Source organism: Podarcis gaigeae, assembly GCF_964106915.1.
Source record: "Podarcis gaigeae genome assembly, chromosome: 1".
NCBI classification, from domain to species: Eukaryota; Metazoa; Chordata; class Lepidosauria; order Squamata; family Lacertidae; genus Podarcis; species Podarcis gaigeae.
Genome location: NC_139678.1, coordinates 105,698,413 through 105,718,763, shown reverse-complemented (window position 1 = coordinate 105,718,763; position 20,351 = coordinate 105,698,413). Strand labels below are relative to the sequence as shown.

The 20,351-nt window shown below is 44.5% G+C and overlaps 1 protein-coding gene and 1 long non-coding RNA gene across 2 annotated transcripts in view; one reads left to right on the top strand and one right to left on the bottom strand.

Moving 5' to 3' along the window:
• Positions 1-20,351, bottom strand: part of LOC310833808 — a 59,980-nt gene that overhangs the window by 18,256 nt on the left and 21,373 nt on the right. The window contains exon 3 of the long non-coding RNA XR_014558939.1: positions 10,459-10,546. This is a non-coding gene — a long non-coding RNA (uncharacterized lncRNA). The remainder of the gene's footprint in view (positions 1-10,458; positions 10,547-20,351) is intronic.
• On the top strand, positions 1,969-20,038 carry CYTIP (cytohesin 1 interacting protein). The gene is made up of 8 exons (XM_083713362.1): positions 1,969-2,345; positions 4,701-4,750; positions 6,023-6,077; positions 7,797-7,899; positions 8,522-8,615; positions 10,468-10,537; positions 13,473-13,539; positions 16,672-20,038. Exons 1-8 carry the CDS (start codon positions 2,187-2,189, stop codon positions 17,136-17,138), a joined length of 1,065 nt encoding a protein of 354 aa, XP_083569488.1. The 5' UTR covers positions 1,969-2,186; the 3' UTR covers positions 17,139-20,038.

Sequence of the window (20,351 nt, the reverse complement as noted above, 5' to 3'; positions counted from 1 at the left end):
AAGGGTTGTGCCAACCCCAGTTTCTCAACATTTCAGGGGACTTCCACAGATAATGGTTCTTCCTGCAATAAAACTGCATGTTTCACAGTAGTTGTGGGTAATGCAGATGTCATCCTTCAAGCTTATGTTCAGGGGGATATCATATTTTCTCACTTCCCAAGCAGAAACAGCTAGTCTGTCACTGGGAAAATATGATCACTCTATTATCTAGCACATTTACTTCAAATATGTGAACTGTGTGGAGTATGGTTGCACTAGTATTACAAAGAGGGAGGAATCAAACTCTGAAATGGAGAATAGCTAAACTTTTAGGTCTGTAACGTGTGTCTTGTATTTGAGGTGACCATTACAAACCACTGAGATTCATGCATCCAAATGTGAGTTTTGGGAACATCGCTAGTTAATTGGAAGAAGGGTGATGATAAGCTTGACTCACAAATTCAACTTCATCTACATGTTTGCATCCCAAAATATAGTCCTCAGAAATCCTCAGAGAAAGACAAGCATGATGGACTGGACAGTTGCTATGTAGGTTGTCTTGCCTATAGTCTTTTGGAATTCAGGAAGTTGAAGTAAATGAGAAGCACATATCCATGCATTCAGGTTGCAGCAGATAAAAACAACTGTGTTAAAGATTAATTCCCATCCCCGGGTCCATTTGCATATAATGAAGCACTGTGATTCAACAATGACAATCCTGCACAGCTATCAGATTGACCCTATACAGCTGTGAGATAAAGGTCCATTTCACAGGTTACACTAAGGATGGGTACACACCAGACAGTCATATGGGTTGTGTGTGTGTGTGTGTGGTGTGTGTGTGTGTGTGTGTGTGTGTGTGTGTGTGTGTCAGGCCTGGAGGCCAAATGCAGCTCTCTGTCTAGACCTCAGGATGGTTCTAGCGCCCAACTCTCTAGCGACTGCAATCTACTCCCAGTATAATAAAACTGGCACTGATCTACCCATTGTCATCGACCATAGTTGTTGAGCTGTTTTTAGGAGGGGATGACAAGAGTTCTTGAGTTTCTTTTAGCGACTGGGGCAAGAGTTATTCAGCTTACCCCCCTTCACTGGTGACAGCAATGGGACATAGCGCAGGGGGCAGAGAGGGGTGTGTCGCGATTGACCAGGAGCACCAGGGTGATCTACCTATCAATCGTGGTCCAGGGTTGGACATCACTGGTCTAGCACCACACCCCTCACTGGCACTGATCTGCACCCCCCTTGAGTGCTTCTGCCAGACTGGAATATATCCTTGCACTCAGTGGTGGCCTTTGAGCTTTCAGATTCCGGTGGGCGTTCTGTGTGACACCAAAATTTGGCACCCCTGGCCTCTTGCGCCTTCTGCTCCAAGTCACTGTTGCAGCACCCTCTTGACTCGGCACCCAGTGCGGTTGAACCAGTCGTACTGCCCTAAAATCCGCCCCTGCTCTGTGCCTGTGTTTGCCTGGAAAGAGGAGTGTGCTGAGGATACGTAAAAAGCACTAGCCTACTGAGGAAAGGTGAAACGTCCTTTTGTTGCTCCTCCCACTTTTGCCTCTGGCTTCATTCATCTTTGGCATGTGGCCCTCTGAAAGCTGTGCAGAGCAGAATGTGGCCCTCAATCTCTATAACTCTATAACACATCCCTGGGTAAGGCCTCCTGCCGCCACTACTTGAAGAATTACTGCTTTACATGTAAGTTATGGTTTTAATCTATTTATATTAACAAAAATCTTATTAATCTGTCCTGTTCCATGGGAAATGGGGATTTAAAAACCAAAACCTAAACAAGCCTGAGAATGCAGCAAACTCATCAACTCCAAGGACATTTAAAGCCAGATGGTGTTTTAGACACAAACTATCAAGGGGGCACAGAAACTGCACGATAAAGAGTTGCTTCTGTTTGCATCCAAGCAGTGTGTGTTTCTGGACGGGAGGGTTGGGGGTTGATAGTGTGGGGAGGGAATAAGCAGATTGCTTTAATTGCAGGGACAAACTCTTGTAAGCTTAAAAAGAAACATTGAGTAACACTGACTGATCTGTGAGAAGAGATTTATGTAAACTGCACCTAAACCACAAGTCACATGGCCTTGTTCTCTCCCCCTCCACCCTGTTCGTGTGTTTGCTACTTTTGCTTCCTTCCTCAGTCGCGCAAGGTTCCTTAAGCAATGCTAGCCTGTGAATGACTTCCAGTTGAATTCAAGATGTCCTTAAAGAGGCTCATTCAGCAGAATCGCAACGCCAACTGTGTGGGCTCAGTTTACACCCCGTACTTGGACCCCATAGGTAACCCACCACTGGACAACAAAAGAAGCCAGGCATTCACAAATTCAATAGACACGTTGTCTAGGGACTACAAGCAGGTATGGTTATTATTATTATTATTATTATTATTATTATTATTATTATTATTTCTTCTTACCCAGATTTCACCATGAGGGTGGGTTACAACAATTTAAAAAGAGAGTTAAAAGCAGTTAAGTGTTCAAAAGAGTTTTAAAACCAGTTAAACCAAGTTACAGTCAAGAGAATGGGGTGGGAAATATATCTATCAGAGGTATCAAGGATAAAGAGGGTTGCCTTCAGCACACCACAGAATTTTTTGGGATATGTCTTTCTTATGCTTCACATTTCTGTTGCTGCTCTTGTTCATTCATTTCCAAGTTGGGCTAATGGGAAATAACAATGCAGACGACTTGTTGGGTAGATTCAGGGCTGGTCCACACATGAGGCAAGGTGTGATCTTTATCACCCCCACCCCGTTCCTGATGTAGACCTTCATTCACCCATTCTTCCCTGGTGGTGAGGAGAGCACCATTTTGTGGTTCGCCTCAGGTGCCAAAATGTCTTGGGCCAGCCCTGAAGTGTCTATTGCAGGCATCCCCAAACTCAGCCCGCCAGCTGTTTTGGGACTACAATCCCCATCATCCCTGACCACTGGTCCTGTTAGCTAGGGATGATGGGAGTTGTAGTCCCAAAACAGCTGGAGGGCTGAGTTTGGGGGTGCCTGGTCTATTGCTTTTACAGTTGCAATCTTTTAACAGTCCTAGATGCTGTGGATATATTATCCACCTGAATCACAGAAATTTAGCAGGTGAGGCTTTCCCACTATTTATCTCTATGCCACAGAAATCGACACCTGTTCAATTTCCATGTCTTAGGCTACTGTTTTAGGGCTGGTCTGCAGGGGGAGGCAGCTGCCTCAGAGGCTCAGCCAGCTGATTTGGAGCTTTGCGACTGGGGAAAAAAGGGTTATCTTTTTAATTCTATTCTGTGGGAGAGGTGCTTGTAAGATTTTCTTCCTCGGATGCCAAAACAACTTGAATACTTATATTAGGAAAGAAGGATGACTTTGTAAGGAGGCTGCCATGTGGTTTCCTTCTCAGGCCCTGGGCACAGAAGCATGAACTAGGATTGGCACAGGCAATCCCAGTTGATTCTAAGGGATTGTGGCCAGGCATGGTCTGAAGTGCTTGCTTGTGCTGTGGTTAAATCTTGAAAGAAACCACAGGCATGGGCTTTGGGCCCAAGATCAATTCATCGTTCAAGCCCCCTCTGTCAATAAGTTCCTTGGCTGCTTGCTAAATTGACTAAGATGTGCCATACCTGGGACTGCTCTCAGTTGACAAATGTGCTGAGATGGATTATATTTTTAATCAAGAGAGGCACTTGCTTTCCACTTTTGGGAGCTGAAATTTGTTCCCACAAGTGTAAATCGTTTCACTTCAGGCAATGGTGATGACTGGGTTGCTGGTGCCTCTGAGTCAGGGCTGGCCCTAGGTATTTTGGCACAGTACCCAAAGCCAGTCAAGTTATTTTGGCACCTGAGGAAGAAAATCCCATAAGCTCCTTTCCCCCTTCCCTGGAAGTAAACGGGTTGTTGTTGTTGTTGTTGTTGTTGTTGTTGTTGTTGTTGTATCAAATGGTGCTTTGCCCTAGCGATGCACTTTCACTAGCACAAGACGAGACACCCCATTTTCCCTTGATCCCTTCTACCAATAGCACCCTCTATGGCATACCCCATTCTGTTTCAGAGGGTCCACTATTCTTCAGAAGCAGATACTGCAAAAAAGGAAGAGCTGTACTGGGTAGGAGGACTCTTTGAAAATCCAGTGCCCTGCCTTGAGCAAGCACAGCCACTTCTGTTAGTGAAGAGTCACAACTGAAAGGCAACCCATGACTTACAATTTATTCACTTTTATGACATCCAAAATCAGTTGTCTGGGGCAGCAGCTTCACTCTGCCTAATGGTAGGGCCAGCACTCTTTGGAGAGATGCCTTTATCAACAGCTAGTAGCCATGATATGTGCTTGAACCAGAGTCAGGATGCCACCCAACACCACCCTGCTGGTGAGCAACCAGGAGAGAAGGAATTTTTCCTTTTTGCCCCACTTGAGGGATTCCTGGAAATAGCTGGTTGACCACTGTCGGGTTTAGAATGCAGATGGGCCTTTGATCCAGGAGGGCCATTTTTAACATTTCTGTGTTCCTAAGCTGGGGAAAATCAAGAGGGCGTAACCGTCTTCATCATGCCCTGATTTTGAACTTTCAGAGTCACCTGCTTGGCCCTGTTCAAAGGACCCTGGACCAGGTGGACCTTATACGATCGTAATTCTCACTGGCAGTTTTGCATATGTAAAGCTTTCATCTAGCATTTTGTTTTCTAGACACAAATGAATTTCTAATGCAACGCCCTCCCTTCTCTCTTCTCCTTCCAGCTTGCTTTAAGTAGGACAATCTCTTCAGGTGACTCTGTTGGCCCTCGAAGGTAATAAAGGCATTGCTTTCTCTCTCTAAATATTAGTTCATTACACTGCTACTAGAAATGTGACAATTGTGTGTGGAGGCCCAAGGCAGATACTGAAAGAGGAAGATGAAAGTGTGAAAAACAAATAACTACAATGAAATCTGTGGGCTGGAGAGTTGTGGAAAGACTGAGCAATGCATACCCACAGCCCATCCCTAAACCCAGTAGCTAATGCAACCACCATTACATATTGCAGTGTGGCAGAGTATCATTAGAGAGTTAACTACCTTCGTATTTCTTCTGGAAATGAAAGTTGGTATATACTTTCTTTTGACGACGATGATATTGAGAATGATTTGAAATCATTTCGCCAATACAGTACACGGCTGGTCATTTCCCCTGTGCTACCAATTGGGTAGACGGAAGGCCAGAGTGCAGAGGAACTGGGGCATCACTTTATATGTGATGCGTTCCTTTCACTCAGTGGCCCAGACCATACAATCAAAATGGGAGGCCAAATATAGGGACAGAAAGGATTCATGCATATAGTATTGTGAAGGGTGAAGCAATTAGGTGGTCATTTCACTATATGCCCAGCACAGAACTCAAAAGTGGGTTGAAATGATGCCATGCTGGAAAACATGGAGGTAAGCTGGGAGGAAGGATGAATGGATGAGTCTGTTTCTCATCTATGTCACTCTCAGATGTGTTTATGCAGAAGTCCATTCATTCCCATTTTTGCTACTTAAAAAAAAAATCTTCATGAAAATTTGTATTTTTGAATGTATTTCCCCCTTTTAAAATGTATTTTACCCTAAACATTTTTATATGCATTTCAGTACTTCATCTTTTTTGAAGCTGAAAATTGCATCACAGAATTCAGGGAAGTGTGAAATCTGAAGCATAACTGTGTACAGTTCTGCTTGTTAAATCTGGGATGTGCAGATCTGGTCAGAAGATGAATTCCTCAAGTATCCTTGGCTGCAGGAGATGAGAGGCAATGCACGATTGCTTCCTTGTATGCTCAGCTTTGCACACATCCAGTCGATCCACATTCTCACAGTGACAGTTTGGTGATGTGTACAATAATGTATGTCCTGTAAAAAATCCTGTCCACATGATCTTTGGAGATGTGGGGAGATTTTAGATTTTTCATTGCAAAGCACTTGTTAAGAACTACTGATGCTTATGATGAACAGCACATTTATTCTAAATTAAGCCTTAAACACGTTATTCCCTTCCAATGGGTTATTGACTTTATGTGTATCTGTGTATCTCTCTCTCTCAATGCAGAAAGTCACTTAAAATCTTCAAAGAAGACAATGAAACATTTGGATTTGAAATTCAGGTGAGCCTTTAACAATATGAATGCAGGGAAATTAAAATGGGAGCTCTCAAACCATTCTGGAGTGCTGCTGCCGTTATCAGGTTAGCCCAAGCACACCCATCCATGTAAGCAGGTGTGTGTGTGTGTGTGTGTGTGTGTGTGTGTGTGTGTATACATTATGGGATACTTGGCTCTCTCAAACCTGGAGCTGGTCCTGGCTTTTTTTCCTCAGCCAAACCTTCCACACAAAATTGTTGTGAGGATATAATGGGAAGAACCATGTATCCTGCTTAGAGGAAGGAGGGGACAAAAATGCAAACAAACAAAACAGAAGTGCTTCTTCACAGAAAGAGAATGTTTCACGGGGTGCTAAACTGCTCCTCATGGTTGTTACCCCATGTTGACTGGAATGGAGAGGTCTTTATTCCATGCTAAGCCAGCATTTCATAACTATGAAAGACCCAGTGTGGCCTACTGGTTAGAATGCTGAATTAGGACCTGGAAGAGAAGGGTTGAAATAGTCAGAAAGCTACTCTACTCAGTCTACTCTACCTCACTGGGTTGTTGTTGAGGATAAAATGGGGGCAGTGAAGAGCCGTGTGTACCACCTTGACTCCCATTGGAAGAAACTTGGGATATAACTGTTACAGCAACAACAGCTGTAACAGTTGTTACAGCTGTAACAGCAACAACAGCTGTAACAACAGCAACAACCATGCATAAGGAGGTGGGTCGGGCTTTCTGTGAGAGCTCAGAAGATCTCACAGTACCGAATGCCTCAGAGACGAATGAAAGAGGCCCCTGAGGCGTCTGAGCTCCTCTTCTTCCTTTCCCTTCACTTCCTTTTCCAGTGCTATATTGTGAGGAATATCTGTTGTGGGCATTTAACCATTGGAGAGGGGAGGTGGTGTTGCAGGGCCAGCCCTGCCATTAGGCATATCAGGCAGCTGATTTGGGGTGTCATGAAAGGACAGCAAATTGTTACTGTTCTATTTTTATTTCCAGGGAGGGGCAGAGATGCTTGTGAGATTTCCTGCTTGAGGTGCCAAAACCACTTGGTTGGCCGTGTCGGCAGCATTTGCTGCTCTGCCTCAGGCAGCAAAATGGCTTGAGCTAACCTTGGGAGGGGACACTATTTAGTCATTTTGACAGGACCTGATTAGGGCCAAAACAGTTACTTTAGTTTTGCTTCACATACCCTTCACTTTGTTAGTTGCAGCCAATAGCTATGCCCAGGCAGGAAACCTAAGAAACATTGCTTTGCCTCTGACCAGATCCTTGATATTGTAATTTTATGTTGTGAACCGCCCCGAGATTTACAGGTATAGGGTGGTACACAAATTTAATAAATAATGATAATAATGAAAAAATTGTCCCCCTGTTCTGCTAGGTGCTTGTTGAATTATTATACACACCTACTGTCAGACTGTCTTACAGCTGTGTAACACACCAGGGCCTTGGACACATACTTTCTTTTGTGGTGCCATATGAGCAATTTCTTCCTGATCTTCTTTAAATGTCTGGGAAGGAGAAGGACAGCCTTGTTGTTGGGTGGGAACAATGTTTGTTCCTGTTAGTTCCTCCCCTCTACTATTTATCTTTTAGAAAGAGGAAGCATTTGTTTCAGTGTTGCGTGGGAGAGTGAATGGGTGGGAGGATGCAGTTTGATGGGTACGTAAGCCAGTTTCAAGCCGCAAGATAAACCTTTTCCTGTTCCCAACGCTGTGTTTCTGTTCACAGACCCTTCGATTGCAGCGCCACATCAGCCACTCCTTCGAAACTTGCACGTACATCTGCAAAGTTAAAGAAGGAAGCGCCGCCTCTCTTGCCGGACTCCAAAGTGGTAACTAGCCTTTTCCCCCACCCTAAAATTCACCCAAACAAAGTTCGCTGTGGGGATGGGGAAAATATTCAGCCTGAGGACCACACTTCCTCACAGGCAACTTTCCAGGGGCCACACACCAGTAGTGTGTGTGTGTGTGTGGGGGGAACGTAGACACAGACACCACAGACACCCCCCCCCTCTCGCCATGCAGGTAAGCAAGAGGCACCAGAATTCAAGGATGCATTCTAGTCAGATAAAATCACTACAAGATGGCACAGAGTGAAGTCAGTGAGCAGTTTGGCCTGGACCATAGGAGCCAACCTCTAGGGGCAGAGGGGTCTTTACCCCCCCTCCAAAGTTGATGGGCATTGCCGTTCAAATGGTGTGCATGCACTGCATCATGTGATCGATTATGTGTGGCAGGGCTTACCTGCCCCCCCCATATTTTATTCAAGTTGGCACCTCTGGCCTGGACAGAGTCTTGAGGCCTGGACATGGATGTGTGGACAGCCACAGTCAAACCTTGGGCCTGAGGTTTCCCACTCCTGGTTTATTGCTTCTCCCATTTGCTTTTGTTTAGGATACAGAGGGAACAATGAATACACAGTTTCTAATTATATCCGTTTTTGAATTATCACAGGTTATATTTTGACCAACATCAATGGAACGAGCATCGAAGGACTTGCTCATAAGCAAATGGTGGACTTGATCAAGTCATCAGGGAACTTTTTGAGGTAATCAAAAGCCCTTCTGTCCCCAAGAAGACAAAAAGGGGTCTCTCATGGTTTGTTATTGCTGCAGAGAAACGGCGAAGGCAGCATCCGATCTCCAGCAATGGGCACAGGCCACAAGAAACATTCCAGGATTTAGAACATTAGAGTATGCAGGCAGACAGGCATTTGCCATCAAAAGCCATTGGTGCACTCAGGGCAGGACTATGGGGCAAAGGTACAGGGCCCCACTCAGCAGAATGAGCAGGAGCCCAAATGCAGCAACAGAGCTGGCTTACCATAAATTGAGCTTAACTGAAAAAGGTGGTTTCTGTACAACCATTAAGTCCAGAATCTGAAACAGTATTCAATCTATTTAAGAAACTTACGGACAACTCTTCGCATTGTGATCATAGAGGACTTTGCAACGTTTTAAATAAAGCAGCATTACGTCAAACCATAAAACACAATTAAAATGACAACAGGTTTAAATCAAAACAGTGGGGACAGTAAAACAATCCAGATACATAAGAAAATTCAAAACTGCTTAAGCAAGCCCCTCCAAAGCCTGAGAGACCGAGCATTTTATTAACAAGGCAACAGAATTCCAACAATATTGTGGCCAGCCATACCTCCAGGAAGGAGGAATATCGTAGTCTGGGTGCCACTACAGAGAAGGCCCTCTTTCATGTCACTTCACAGCAAGGTGATGGGACAGTAAGCTGCACCTGCCAGTCTCAGAGCCTGAGTTGCCCGATAGTTGCAACACAGCCTAAAATGTGGCTGACATATGACAATCAATTAAAGCCTGTTACCCTATGGCTCCTTTGGGACATATCAATGGGACAGAACTCAGAGGGGATGTAGGCTCCTCATCTTAATAAAAGTACACTGTTTTCTCCTATGCCCCCTTCCCTTTCTCAACCACAACCCTGGAATATCTCTTTGCCCCCACTACTCAGGCACTATTTAATGGCATTTAATCAGAAATGAATTTCAAGTCCTTTCACATTCTTAACCAGTAATACACGTTCTCTTGGATTAGGCAAGAATCAGTGATGACATGAGCCCAAGTTTGCCTCCTTATCCACTTGAGCTGCCAGAAGTTATTAAGCTTGTTTTTATTTTATTTATTTATTTGCTGAATTAATATACCACCCTATACCCGGAGGTCTCAGGGGGTGTTCACAGAACAAAATCAAAATAGAAAACATTCTTGTCCCAATAGCAATCTTGTCTGTCTCAAAAATCAAGTATGTAAATGATGTCTGCAAAGGTTCATATTTGCCAGAGGCAAGTACAGCGGTACCTCAGGTTACATACGCTTCAGGTTACAGACTCTGCTAACCCAGAAATAGTGCTTCAGGTTAAGAACTTTGCTTCAGGATGAGAACAGAAATTGTACTCCGGCGGCGCGGCGGCAGCAGGAGGCCCCACTAGCTAAAGTGGTGCTTCAGGTTAAGAACAGTTTCAGGTTAAGAACGGACCTCCAGAATGAATTAAGTACTTAACCCGAGGTACCACTGTAACAGGACATGGCTATTGCCATTCTCCTTGTGAGCTTTAGCATGGCTTATATTTGGTAAGGGAGAAACAACCAAGACTAGTTGGAGCCAGTGGCGTAGCGTGGGGGGTGCAGGGGGGGCCGGCTGCACCGGGCGCAACATCTGGGGTTTAGGGTTAGGGGGCGCAAATCCACGGGTTAGGGGGGGTGCAAATTACTTGCCTTGCCCCGGGTGCTGACAACCCACGCTACGCCACTGGTTGGAGCCACAGTACAATGCAGGAAACACATGCCTGACATTCATATTAGCAGTATGAAATTTTATTAATTTTGGTAATAATAAATAATAATAATGATACTTACTGTTTGCAGGTTAGATACTGTGAATGAATCCTTTATAATGAAGCGGATGGAACTGGAAACTAAGCTGCGGTTCTTGAAGGTACTGATTCTATATAAAGGATAGAAAGCATCAGTTGTAACCTTTATGCAGAAACCACCTGAAGATACATTTGTTTATTTAGGGGCTTATAGCTTTGATTTTCTTCACAAAGTGAACTCAGAGTGGTTCAGATAACAAACCATAATACGAGACATAAAAGCAAATTCAATATACATACTCCCAAATCAATAAGAGCAACAAAACAACATCTGCCTTGCAAAGTAGCAACATTATAATCACAGTATCCAGGGAAACTACCCAGCTTTTTCTCTGTCCTACCTGAATCAGGAAAGCCAGCTGAAGGGCTAGGCAGGTGTTTGGAGGCAGTGATGAAATCCTTGAAGGATGGAGGTGTCATGTGTTCTAAGTTCTCAAGTCAAGACAGTGGAGGGGGGGCAGCCTGTTCCAGCCTACATGGGGTTGACCTTCAAGATAACTCAGGAGCTTCAACTGGTCCAAAAGGCAGCAGCTGGAGTAACATTTAGAACTCATATAACCCTTGTTCTAAAACAGCTGCATTTGTTGCCAGCAGTTGGGTGATGTTAATTGCCCTCAGCCTAATTTAATGCAGGTGAGGGGAGCTTAGAGGGAGAACAGGAGGGGGGGGGAATGGAGTGAATTGGGGAAAATCTGAAATGGAGGTGGAGGAAGCTTGAGATTAGTTCAGTACTTTGATCCTATCCTTCCCCTGGCAACTGGGGGTGCGGGTGGGGAGAAGAGGAGGAGGAGGAGGAGGAGGAAGAGAGAGAGAATGAGAATGAGGGAGGAGAAAGGGAAACAGAAAGGGGAAAATAATGGCCCCACCCACTTTTTACTCCAGCCCTGCCCACTGCTCCCAGTGAATTACCCCCTTCCCCAAAGAATGTAGTCTCAACAGGTGGGGGCGGGGGAGAAGAGGAGGAAAGTTCCTTGGGGGGGAACCCATCTTTCTCTGATGGCTATTACACTAATGCTAGCATAATGAAGAGTAGAACACCTGCCCTAGACACTATTTTTGGGGGATGAGGAAGACAGAAAATGGGCCTCAGCGCAATGCTGCATGTCTTCAGTTATAAAAAGAACGCAAAATTATTAAATCTTCTATTGCCAGTTTTGACTCATTTTGCAATGTGATTAATGAGCAGCCGGCTTTTCCGCTTGCTAGAAAGGACTTAGTGCAGGCAGCAGCTCAAGCAGAATGGCATCCGTTCAGCTTTCCTTGGGCTCTGTGCCTGCAGCTTAAGCCAGGAAAGTACATTTCAGCCCCCCAATATTTATATTGGGAGAGGGGAGTCAGCAAGCATCATGTGATTCCACCTAGCTCCTGATGATTGGAAAGCCCCACTTTGCAGAGTTTTTAACAAAATAACTCCTTGTCTAATTCATGATGGAACAACACGCAGTAGAAACAGTAGCCTTGTTCGGATTTTCAGTTGCACAGATACTGAACCACCAAAGGAAAAAGCAGAATTGCGTCCACTGGCCTTGCTGCTCCTCCTCCTCCTCCTCCACACTTTCAGCAGAAGGTCTGAACCTAGTGGAAAGTTGCACACATACCATTGTACATGCTCAGGCTCCTCTGCATTTAACTGGAGACCTGATCACGTAGGTTTCTTAGTCCCTTGTAGCACCTATGCATTTATAACTGAACATTCCCATCTCAGGAAATTAAACCATTATCCTTAACATAGAGGTCATGAATTCTTGTCCCTGATTCGGAGTTAAACTTATTTCACCTTCCCTTCTACTCATTGGGCATGAAATCCTGGCAGGGACAGGGTTAAAGGTTTCTTTAGCTGCACAATGGGGCCTTCATCTTGATTAAGCCGTTAGCGGCTGCTGTGAAATTCCCATAAATCATCACCGCAACCATGCTGCCAATATCCAGCAGAGAATATGAGGGAAAGGTCCTTGCACTCTGCTGCTGTTCCACTCTAGTACAAAATCTTGAAACTGAAGGAGGAAACGTGGGAAGGCCACTGGCCCAGCCAAACTGCTTACATAACCCCAAAGCCACCACCTGAGCTTGACCTCCAGATGACACCAAATCCTGGGATGGTAGCAAGCGCCTTGATTAAAGCAGCTAAGAAGGCAAGGGACTCCTGCCATCCAGCCTAGAAAGAGCTAGCAAAATGTGCTTGAACCGCAGAGCCAAACTTTTTCATTGCTCTGATTAATGAGAGAGCACAGTGGCTGATTATTATGAAGCCTGGCAAACTAGGAAGAATGCTGTCTTGTCACTTATCCAAAACTTGGATACACTCCCTGATGATGATCTTTCTCTCTCTTGGAAGGAAAGCTTTAGGAAACGCACTGGGATTTAAGGAAAGGGATTGGAGTTTAAAGGAAGTGTAATACATACATTTGCAGTAATCTATGATATACAGTACAGAATGTCACTGCTCAGCTGTTCTGGGGGAAAGTGAGATGGGATTATGTGTCCCAATAAGAACATAAGGAGATCCTTTTGGATAAGACCAAAGACCCACCTAGTCCAATTTCCTGGTCATTTCTCTTAGATTCTGATGTTTCTCTTGGGCGTTTTTCAACTCCCCAGGTATGTGACCAGTAAGCAAATTTCGAAATCTGAATACCCAAAGTCCATCATGCCCCCCCCACCAATAACTTGGATATGCATTATTCCTTCCCTCTCCCCTCCCAAAAAAACCACCATTCACTTTAATTAGTGCCCAACTGACTCCAATGCCCTTGGGGGCGATGGGTTGAAATACTGATTTAAAAAACAACAACAGGAAAAAGGCAATGTGAGAAAGAGGGATAAAACACTAAACTGCATTTAACAACAAATACAAATCCCTCAGACACAACTGGACCAATTCAGGGAAAATCACTGGACACGTTTGTCACAATCACAATGGGGGCTTAAGTGTATAACCGAGCTACCTTATAAAGTGCTGTGCCCTAAATTGCAGTGATCTCTGCTTGCCTTTTACAGAAAACCCTACAAGAAAAATTGCTGGAGTTCCAGTCACTGTGCTTACGAGAACACCACCTTGCTAATGGTAAGGCTGAATTTCCTATGATAGAAAATAAGAATGCATAACCACCCCAGTTTCCTCTACAAAAATGATGTGAACACCAGTGAGTCAATGAGTTTCCTGAGTTTCAGATTTTGGTTTGCCTTTGTTCTCTCCTGCAGATAAAAGGTTTGGGAGAAGCTGTATAGAAGAACACCATAGCATAAATTGCCATGATAAGGTCTTCAGTTGCCCCAAAGAATTATGGGAACTGCAGTTTGTTAAGTGTGCTGAGAGTTGTTAGGCAGCCCCTGCTCCCTTCTCAGAGCTACAATTCCCAGACTCCCCTGTGAAGATAAATTGATTCTTGACCCACTCTGGGAACTGTAGCTCTGAGAGGGGAATAGGGGTCTCATACCATCTCTCAGCACCCTTAGCAATCTACAGCTCCCAGAACTCTTCGTTGGAAGCTATTACTGTTTAAATTCATATGATAATACTTTAAATATATGGTGTGAATGTGGCCATATGACACTGACTGTACACCTCTGGCTGGTATTAAAACATTTGCCTGAATTGTGCATACAGTCATCTTTAGCATGAAGTTTCTGCTTTCAGGAAATTGCCTTTTAAACACTGCAAACGAAGCTTTTCACCTTGCTGATCCAGCCGATTTGTTTTTAATTGTATTTCTTTTATTGATTTACCTTTACGATTTATTTCTTATTGTTGCTATTTTGTTTCTAATCTGCATTGTAGACTGCCTGGGGGGGGGGGGTAGATATTTATGAAGGGCAGTTTATAAATGCCTTAAATATACATACATGATTTTTGTATCCACTTGTATTGATTTTTCAAGGCTGCTGTGAGCCACACTGTAGAAAGTAGAATTCCCCAGAGCCTTAATAAACAGCCTTTACTTATTATTTATTTAATTTCTATACCGCCCTTCATCCGAGGATCACAGGGCAGATTACAGTATAAAAACGCAATATTATTTGTAGTATGTGATACAAGTGTAGTCAAATGTTGGCCCCAAAATAGAAGGTCACATGAATTAGGCTCATCTCTAAACTGAAGGTAGAGAGGAGATCTGGGACCTCCACAGAGACCTGGAAGCAACGAAGAGTTTAAGTGATGTAGGTTAGGGAGAGAGATGGTCCAGCACCAGCCACTGAGGTCCAGCACCAACCACTGAGTTCCATTGCTGGGTAGAGATTTAAATCCAATTCTTGCCAGCCCTAGTTTGATGCTCTTAGTGCAGGGGCTGGTAACCTGTGGCCCTCCAGATATTGTTTGACTACAGCTCACCTGATCTCTGACCACTGGCCATGTTGACCGGGGCTGATGAGAGTTGGTGTCCCACACCATTTGAAGGGTCATCAGTTTGCCATCGCCGCTCTGACCATTATACTATGCCAGCTCTCAGGCTGGCTAAGTAAAAAATAGAATTTAACATTTGTATAGCATAGGGGTGAGGAACATTCCCCTTCTGAGCAACCTTCCAGAGGTTGGCAGGGCCAGGGACAAATGTGGAGCCACAGTGGTGTGTTGGACTAGGACCTAGGAGGTCAGGGTTTGAATCCTCACTCAGCTATGGGTGACCTTGGGCCAGTCACAATCTCTCAGCTTAACCTACCTCACAGGGTTGTTGTGAGGAGAAAATGGGGAGAACCACAGAGCTCCTGAGAGGAAAAGGTGGTATATAAATGTAAGAAAGGAGGACAAGAAAGAGCAATGAGGGTGAACACCTCTGTAGAGTTGGCTAGTTCCTCTGTGCATGCTCACACACCCCAAACAAGCAAGAGGCATTATCAGAGTTCAATGACACATTCTAGTCAGGCAAAAACACTTGGGGTGTGAAGAAGGGAAAAAATAGAATAGAATAGAATTTATTATTTATACCCCGCCCATCTGGCTGGGTTTCCCCAGCCATTCTGTGCGGCTTCCAACAAAGCATTAAAATACAGTAGTCTGTTAAAACATTAAAAGCTTCCCTAAAGAGGGCTGCCTTCAGATGTCTTCTAAAAATCTGGTAGTTGCTCTTCTCTTTGACATCTGGTGGGAGGGTAAATAGGGGTTAGAGTTTCAAGAGAGGCCAGAGAGACTTGGAGGGCCCCACGTGGCCCCTGGACCTGAGGTTCCCCATTCCTAGCATAGCGTGTTTGAGTACTCAAAGAATTTACCATGCATTTTTTAGTTGTAATCCTTACAGCGACTCTGCAAGGTTAAGCTATTATTATTCCCCTTTCTGCAGATGACAGGGAGACTTGCCTAAGGCTCCCTGATAAGTTCATGGCAGATACAATTCATAGCTGGGTCTCACCTACCACACTACACTTCACCAGCTTTCACATTCACACAACGTGCACCAGTTAGAATGCAGAAGTGAAACACACCCACCCACACCCACTGGGGCGCTTATCGTGTCATCTGAGAGTTAGCAATGGGTGGATCTGTCAATTTCGGTTTCATTCAATTTTGCATCCCCCCCCCAACCTTAATTTCATATCTCCACATTTCTGCACCAGTCTGCAATTTTTTAAAAAAGAAAAAGTCCTAATGGAAATTCATCAGCATTTTAGTCCCGTTTCTCCTAATCTGCATAACTCTATGCAATATTGCCTTACACATTTTTGCAAAGCAATTCCCCCCACCCCCAAATAATAACAGTTCAATTTTGTATGTCATTTTCAGTAATATAAGCATCTAATGCACACTTTACCACAGTATATGGATTTTTGTACACCTTACTTGGCTGGAAAACTGCATTGCAAAATTCAGGAAAGTGTGAATTTTGAAAGATGGCTGTGTTTTGGTTCTCATGTTCTTTCAGAGAGTGTGAATTAGGAAGGATCATCTTTAAATGAAAACTGAATGTAATTTAGTACCGTGGAACCTCAGGTTATGAACGCTTTGGGTTACGAGCTCCACTAACCTGGAAGTAGGTGTTCCGCGTAGCAAACTTTGCCCCAGGATGCGAGTGGAAGTCACATGCCGGTGGCATGGTGGCAGGAGGCCCCATTAGCAAAAGCGTGCCTCAGGTTAAGAACAGTTTCGGGTTAAGAACGGACCTCCAGAACGAATCAAGTTCATAAACGGAGGTACCACTGTATATTATTCCAGCTTGTGTGTTTTGAGGTATGTAATGCGTGTTCTCTTCTGTCTCTTTCCTAGGGGAAATGTGCTCACCACTTGAATTTGTGGGACTGGAAGAATCTAACTTATTTGGTGATTTTGCTGGATCAGGGTCAGCCTTGGCAAACAAATCCCGATTTCCCAGCGAAAGCAGCTGTTTAAGCCGCCTGAGCTCAATGACTGTGGACAGTGAGGACAGCTTCTACCAAGCCTACGATTCCGAGGATCCTGCTGGTGGGACTTTTAGCCGGCAGTCGAGCACAGAAGATGACTGCTTCCTCTCGAGGGACAGTGATGTTGCCTTTGTGAAGAGTTCCCTGAGAAGGCACAGAAGCATCAGTGTGACGAGCAGTGGGTCAGCCTCTCCCTCTTGGGATGGAAGCAACGTCTCGAACATATTTGGGACTCTCCCGCGGAAAAGCCGGAAGGGAAGTGTTCGAAAGAGGCTGCTGAAATTCATCCCTGGCCTCTACCGAGCTGTGGAAGAGGAAGAAAGTCGTGTCTGACAACTGAAGTGGGCTAGGAACTGCATCCTTCAGTGAATATCTGGGCAACAACCTGCAGCTTTCAAACAGAAGTGCAGGTCCTACGTCAGGGACAAAATACAATTCCCATCATCCCTGATCATTGGCCATGCTGGCAGAGGCTGATGGGAACTGGAGTCCAACAACATCTAAAGGCCAAAGATTTCCCCATCCCTAACATTGTGCCTGCACTTCATTCAGTGAAAAGTCAATGGAGGTGAAGGGAACACTTGAGACTGAGAGACTTGTTTTTCCCTGAAAGTTTCAAGACATCCACATTGATATTATATATACACATGGCATTTTGGGGTCAAAGGCAGGAGGGTGGGTGGCTGTTTTCAAATGACATTCGTACATTGTGGGTCAGACATGGCAACTGCTAGGAGCTAAGGGTCATGATGGTCCTTTCCCAAGTCTTACTAACAAGAAAATTAGACATATTTATTATCTAGGTAATCAAACAAAGGCCCATTCACAAGTTTGGCTCTACCAGCACATTTTCTTCACACAGTTATTCAGGGTTCGCAGCTGTCCACGCTTGTTTTCTTGTCCCTTTCTGATCACATGGAAAAAGTAACCCATGAACCAGAAGAATATGTGTGTACTGGTTTGCACGAGTACAGCAATTCCTGTGATTTGAGGAGCCTTAAGAAGCAAAGCAAATCTATTATAAGCATGAGAATTGATGCAATCTTGTGAACCAGCATACAAGTATATTTAGAATTATTTCTTGCATGTACAGCCATACTTTGGGTTACGAACACTGCAGTTTGCATGTTTTCAGGTTGCGAACCGCACCAAACCCCGAAGTACTGGAATGGGTTACTTCCGGGTTTTGGTGCTCGCGCATGCGCAGAAGCACAAAGTGACATCACGCACATGCGCAGAATCGCAGCACTGCGGGTTGTGACCATGCCTCCTGCACCTGAGGTATGACTGTATGTGCAAAGAATATTTGGCAGCATTAATTAACTGGGTTCATAGAGCTATAGCCTTCAGATGTAACTACACTGCCTGTTACTGTTCCTTTATGTACGGTGTGTGTTCCAGAAGAAAAAAGACCAAGTGCTTTAATACAGTCCCCCCCCTTTGTAAATATAGTTCAAATTGCATTTCATGTGTATATATTTGAATATCAGTTTTGAAGAATGTAGTGGTTGATATTTGCATTTCAAAAAACAAACTCAAAGGTGGTCACCAAATGGTAAATATTGGAATATGGACATCAGAAGTTGTTTGAGGGGCAGAGGGTGGGAGGGGTCAAAAAAATCAAACATGCTAAAAAAATAAAATACTAAATTTTCAAGGTCCACATTGGGGGGGGGGGCGGAATGGAGTTTTGAGATTCTGATTTCTAAGTGGCTGGTTTTAAAAAGGCATGCATAGCTCCACCTCTGGAGTTGAATAGGTCTGGTCATGGCCTACACCTACATGACAGATGTCCTGGAAACTCTGAACTCTCTAAAGCAGGGGTGCCCAAACTTTTTCCAAAGAGCCAGATTTGATGAAGTGAACATGTGTGAGGGCTGACCAAAGTTCTTGAGCTTTTTTTTAGGGTTGAGGTTGTTGAGCTTTTAGGATTTCCCCCCAGGACATATACTGCCACTGGGGCCAGTTTAAATCAACCGGCAGGCCAGATTAGGCCCCTGAAATGCTCTAAAGGAAGATAGGAAGGATAGACAATGAAGGAGCAAAATATAGCAATGAACAAGGCTGCAATTCTGAGCACGTTTAAAGATAAAGGGACCCCTGACCATTAGGTCCAGTCGTGACCGACTCTGGGGTTGCGGCAATCATCTCGCTTTATTGGCCAGGGGAGCCTGCGTACAGCTTCCGGGTCATGTGGCCAGCATGACTAAGCTGCTTCTGGTGAACCAGAGCAGCACACGGAAACGCCGTTTACCTTCCCGCGGGAGCGGTACCTATTTATCTACTTGCACTTTGACATGCTTTTGAACTGCTTGGTTGGCAGGAGCAGGGACAGAGCCAACAGGAGCTCACTCCGTCAAGGGGAATCAAACCACCAACCTTCTGATCAGCAAGTCCTAGGCTCTGTGGTTTAACCCACAGCACCATCCACGTCCCCTGAGCATGTTTACCTCATAGTAAACCAGACCCCATCAGTGTATATGTAAAGTTAGGATTCCCCCCCCCCCCCAGTGTTCATCACTGTACACACTGTTCCCATTGAACTACATTAACCGTTTTGCACAGTTTGGAGAGTTCAGTTCCAATCAGCGCCCTCTTTACTTCTTCCTCACCTACTGTTCTCAAGCAGAGTGAACTAAAAAAAAAAAAAACATTTAGAGGATGTGGTCAGGGCTGCTTTCTTATGAATCCTGGAACTGCTTGCTAGCAGCTGTCTTTCATGATGTGGCCTAAAGGGAGGAGGATGTGGCAACCGTGCAGAAGCTAAGCATGTCTGGATCTCACCAGGTTCTGGGTGAGAGGCTGTATGGGAACTTTCTGCCTGCCACCTTTGAGATCTACGTTGGAAGAGATGCAGCAAGATATAAGCGTATCAAATTAATAAGCAAAACACCTTGACTGCAGGGAGCCAGAGTACCTGTACTAAGTACTCTGCTGATAAAGTAGATGAACTACTTGCTCACAAATAATTTTGTATTTTTAAAATTGTGGGCCTAACAATAAATTAGATAAGCACTGCCCCTTCTGAGTTTCAGACACCTAGTTAAAACTGCTCTATTTCAGGAGGTCTGTGAAACCTTAACATTTTAAAGAAGGATTTTCAGTTCTTGAGCTTTTAAATTTTGGAGGTTTATGTTTTTAAATTTTGTATGTTGTAAGTTTTATTTTGAGACCTACATGATGAAAAGCAGGATATCATTTTTCAAAAAATAATAAATATGCGGGGAAGCAAATTTCTGCATGTCCATTCTCAGCACACACAAAGGGGAGGGGGGCTTTGGTCTTTCAAATTTTAGCAGTGCCCTGTGCAAGGCCAAAATTCAGCTCCCTCACCTCTATAGGGGGCTATAGTTGTGATGCCCCGAGGCGCTGATGGGAGTTGTAGTCCAACAACATCTGGACGTCACTACATCAGCTACCTGTGCATTTGGACAAACAACTTGGCTAGGAATTTCAAGAAGACACAGACCTCTATGCTGGCTGTATTGTACACATTTGTGTCACAAGGTTACTAAGGCACTTTGCCCTGTGGTACCACACAGATAT

Excerpts from the sequence above, each read along its gene's own strand:
- CYTIP (XM_083713362.1), top strand. The coding sequence starts at position 2,187 with ATGTCCTTAAAGAGGCTCATTCAGCAGAATCGCAACGCCAACTGTGTG. Across the intron at positions 6,078-7,796 it reads CATTTGGATTTGAAATTCAG|ACCCTTCGATTGCAGCGCCA; the intron begins GTGAGCCTTTAA and ends TTCTGTTCACAG. Across the intron at positions 10,538-13,472 it reads CTAAGCTGCGGTTCTTGAAG|AAAACCCTACAAGAAAAATT; the intron begins GTACTGATTCTA and ends TGCCTTTTACAG.